Source organism: Cornus florida, unplaced genomic scaffold (assembly GCF_030987335.1).
Source record: "Cornus florida cultivar Cherokee Brave unplaced genomic scaffold, ASM3098733v1 CherokeeBrave_3.0.0_Hap2_Chr01, whole genome shotgun sequence".
Lineage (NCBI taxonomy): Eukaryota > Viridiplantae > Streptophyta > Magnoliopsida > Cornales > Cornaceae > Cornus > Cornus florida.
In genome coordinates this window covers 53,200,363-53,205,024 of record NW_026775571.1, presented here as the reverse complement: position 1 = coordinate 53,205,024, position 4,662 = coordinate 53,200,363, and the positions used below count along the sequence as shown (strand labels likewise).

Sequence of the window (4,662 nt, the reverse complement as noted above, 5' to 3'; positions counted from 1 at the left end):
CTTTTGCTTTTCCGTCACAGTCTCCGTTAAAAGCATGGGAAAAGACAAATTTGCCCCTTTTTTTAAATAACATTTAATTCAAAATATTATATTAGTTAAAAGACAATTATACCCCCGACAATTATACCACAAATAAAATCCGTAACTTCATCATCTCTCCGACGAAGAAGACATTTAAATGAGGACATTAGTCACCTTTGGTGCCGGAGGCGATGAAGACGACGAGGGCTTGGAGGTTTCTCTGTAAACATTTCCCAAGCCCATACACAATCAACGAATCTAATGTTTTATATTTTCCAGAATTGTCCACACCAATTTGGTATTAGAATTGGATGGCGCTTGGAATTGAATGAATCGAATGAAAAAAAAAATGTCTAAGCGAAATTGAACGAATTGGACTGGTTTGGACATCGAATTAGGGCTTTGAGTGATGCTTTATCTGAGAAACGAAACGGCCGCCGTTCAGAGAAAATCAAGGGTTCCTGTTAACGAAGCTTCTGCAAATTCTGGAAGATGAAGCTTCAATGTGTTTGATTGAAACTAATTCTGGAAGTTGAAGCTTCAGGGTTACTGTTAACAAAGATTCAATGTGTTTGATTGAACCTAATTTTTTTTTTTTTTTTTTCACTAATTGAACCTAATTTCACAAAACAAAGTCAGCGGCTGTGATGGCATCTTCCTGTTTTTATTTTGGTGGTTGGGTTATAGAATCGGTGGTTGTGGTGGTGGTAGGGAGAGAGAGGAATGGTGTTGTGGTGGTGGAGAGAGAGGAACGGTGTTGTGGTGGTGGAGAGAGACTGGTCTGGGAGGTATAGGGTGAGGGAGGCGACGATATATATATAGACCCAATTGGCAGTTGTAGAGGTCAATTCGGGTTTCGATGGTAACCGAAAGAGACTGAGGCGAGAAGACTTTTGGGCTACGGCGGTTGGATTGGCTGCTGAGAAGGGTTTTGGAAAGACGGTTGGTGAGGTCGGAGAGGGTGGTTTGGTGCTCAGCCACCACGATTCGGCTGTCACTGCCGCTGTCTCTTGTGCCGACATCCTCGCCGGTGTCGGTGGTGGTGTTGTGCATGTGTGTGTGTGTATATATATATACATATATGTCTCTGTGTGTATATACAGGAGTGTATATATATATATGTCTCTGTGTATGTATGGAGTATATATATATGTCTCAGTGTGTGTATATAGGGGTATATATATGTCTGCTTGTATATATAGTATAATTTGTAAATTTACAAATTTTTAAGGGGCCATATTGTCTTTTAACAATAATATTTTGGAAAAAAATAAATTAAAAAAATGAGAGTGGACCAAAGTCAATGGTCAAATTAAAGTCAAATGGTAAGAATATCTTTTTACAAGTAAAAAGTGGTCTGATATACCTGTAAACTAACTTTTGGGGTGTGAGTGAAAAACGGAGCAAACGATTGTAATGTGAGTGATAGTTATTTTCGAAATATATTTTAGACGATATTTGGCCAAATTATTGGGGGTGTCAGTGAAATTATTCCTAAAAAAAAATAAAAATAAGAATAAGAACAAGGGCATATGTTAGAGGGAGTAATATTTTTTTCAAGGATTAATTCCAATTCCAATTCAAAAAAGGATTTAGTTACAACGAGCGAAGGAATTATATGTAGATTCGGTCGCACCATAGCACAACTCTCAACTTGGTGTCCAAGTATTCTTCCTTATAAATTGACAAAGGACGCATAGAAGAAAGGAGTACTGTATATACTCATGAGTCCTAATATGCTCTCCGCTGGTAGACTTTCCGGGCCACCGGAAATTCACAAGATGCCGTCAGCCACCGAGCTCCGTCTTGCTTTCTACAACGGCGACAATGTAGACACCAGGACGGAGCCTCAACCATCCCAGCCGATGGACTTCACCGAGTTAACCAGTTGGCCACCGTTACCGACACCACCTATGGGCTACACCGACTGCGATGAGCCGATGGGTTTCACCGATGTAACCGTTTGGCCCCGGTTACCGACACAACCTATGGGCTACACCGACTGCGATGCGCCGATGGGTTTCACCGAAAACAACTCCCTAACCTACCTATCCACGAGCAATCCATGCCTAGACCTCTTCTTCCACGTCGTCCCCGACACGGATTCCGATTGTCTCACCGGAATGTTGAAGAAATCCTGGGATTTCAACTCGCTGACCACTCTGAAACTGGTATGCAATCTGCGAGGCGTCCGAGGCACCGGAAAGTCCGACAAGAAGAATTTCTACAGGGCGGCGCTTTGGCTTCACCAGCACCACCCCAAAACCCTAGCATCCAATGTCGGCGTGTTGGCCGAATTCGGCTACTTCAAGGACTTGCCGGAGATCCTCTTCCGCCTCCTCGAGGGACCTGAAGCCCGATCCATCGCGATGAGTGAGTGGAAGATGATGAAGGGTAGAAAAGGCAAAGGTAAAGGTAAAGGTAGAGGTAGATTCCGAAAAATGTATTTGGGAGTTACAGTCGCGAGGAAGCCGAAAGGGGAGAGCCGAAAGGAGAGGAAGGAAAGAAGAATCAACTCCAACATGGAGAAATTGAACTTGAATGATCCGGGAGAGAAGGCTAGGATTTTGAGGAAGGAGAGAGCGGTTGTCAAGGCTCAGAAGGCCTTTGGGAGGTACACTCGCGACCCCCAATACCAGTTCTTGCATGACAAGATTTCTGATCTCTTCGCCGAGCGTCTCAGGTCCGATATACATTGTTTGAAAACTGGAATGATGAACAAGATCAGTTTGGCAGGCAAATGGTGTCCTTCAATCGATTCTTCGTACGACAAGTCGACTCTGATTTGCGAAAGCATTGCCATAAGGGTTTTTCCTCGTGAGGATTATGAAGAGTACAGAGAAATTGAAGAAGCACATTATGTATATAGAGTCAGAGACCGGCTGAGGAAGGAAGTGCTCGTGCCTCTTCGTAAAGCTCTGGAGTTACCGGAGGTCTATATGTGTGCAAAGCAGTGGAACACACTTCCTTACAATAGAGTTGCTTCAGTGGCAATGAAGAAGTACAAGAAGGCCTTCCTGCAACGCGACAACGAGAGGTTTGCAGGGTACCTTGAGGATGTGAAAATTGGGAAGGCGAAAATCTCGGCCGGAGCATTGCTTCCCCATGAGATTATAGCCTCTTTGAGCGACGAAGATGGCGGAAAAGTTGCAGAGCTTCAATGGGCTAGAATGGTAGAGGACCTTGCAGGGAAAGGGAAGCTGAGAAATTGCATTGCAGTGTGTGATGTATCGGGAAGTATGAATGGTACACCTATGGAGGTTTGTGTGGCTCTGGGATTGTTAATTTCGGAGCTCAGTGAAGATCCATGGAAAGGGAAAGTGATTACTTTCAGTGCAAATCCTCAGCTTCATGAGGTGGAAGGAGATAGTCTTTTAGAGAAGACTTCATTCGTGAAGAGAATGGGTTGGGGTGGAAATACTGACTTCCAGAAAGTTTTTGATAGAATATTGAAAATTGCTGTTGATGGAAAGTTGAGCGAAGAGCAGATGATAAAGAAGATCTTTGTTTTCAGCGATATGGAGTTCGATGAGGCATCCAGGAAGGTTACATCTTATTCAGGTTATTGGTATAGGAACACTGAAGATTCAGAGAGTGATTCAAATTCTGAAGATGCAGAGAATGATTCAGAAACTGACGATGAGGAGGCATATGGGTATGGCCTGCGTGGGAATTCTTTAGGAGCACTAAGGAGAATGAACCGTCGACCGAAAGGGTGGGAAACAGATTATGAAGTCATACAGAGGAAATTTCAGGAAAATGGATATAGTAAGGTGCCAGAGATTGTGTTCTGGAACCTTAGGCACTCCTCAGCTACTCCGGTCACGGCCAAGCAGAGTGGTGTGGCGCTGGTAAGCGGCTTCTCAAAGAATATGGTGACTATGTTCTTGGAGGAAGATGGAATTGTCAACCCAGAGTTTATAATGGAGAAAGCTATCTCTGGTGAACTATATCAGAAACTCGCTGTATATGATTGAATCAAACTCGTTCAATGAATAGTTCTTTTTTTAATACTTTTATTCTTAATTTCACCCTGCCTCATTTATTTGGAGATGAATGGCCATATAGTTATTTGGTTTAATTTACATTGATCCTCTATAATCTATTTGGTTGTTCACTTTTGTTGGTTAGTAGTACTACTTCTGTCATTAAACCTCTCAATGATTGAGAATGTGAATTATGGCTTCTGGCTCTTTGATCCCTCATTGTTTTCTCTTTTCAAAATAATTCTGTTCCATGTTGAATTATCAATATGAAGGATTAATTGTTTAGACTTAATTATTTTATACATTTTGTGTATGCTTCACTTCCATGTTGTCTTTCTATAAACAGTTCCATTAATTTATTTTCAATGATCATCATTTGTAGTTTACTATTTAGAGGATATTAACATTTTGAATGGCCAATACTCTATTTCATCTTCCTTAACTAGACTCATTCCAGAGCTCGAGAACATCTCACTGCTCCCACCCATTCATCCATTCCATCTGCCCCCCCTTCCAGTCCATTTGTTTTTTCAGCCATCTTCCTTCCAGCTTTGAATCACTAGTACAATGGGCTTCATCTTCTTCCTAACTCGCAAGTTATCTTTAGCCACTTGTATCGGTGCAATCTGGCAAGAGAGAATCAGTAGGATCTTGA

At 42.2% G+C, this 4,662-nt stretch overlaps 1 protein-coding gene across 1 annotated transcript; it reads left to right on the top strand.

The window, feature by feature from the left end:
* Positions 1-2,025: 2,025 nt before the first annotated feature.
* LOC132296908 (uncharacterized) lies at positions 2,026-3,998 on the top strand. Its single transcript, XM_059794881.1, has 4 exons — positions 2,026-2,430; positions 2,500-3,582; positions 3,613-3,687; positions 3,736-3,998. Exons 1-4 carry the CDS (start codon positions 2,037-2,039, stop codon positions 3,996-3,998), a joined length of 1,815 nt encoding a protein of 604 aa, XP_059650864.1. The 5' UTR covers positions 2,026-2,036.
* The last annotated feature ends 664 nt before the right edge of the window (positions 3,999-4,662 follow it).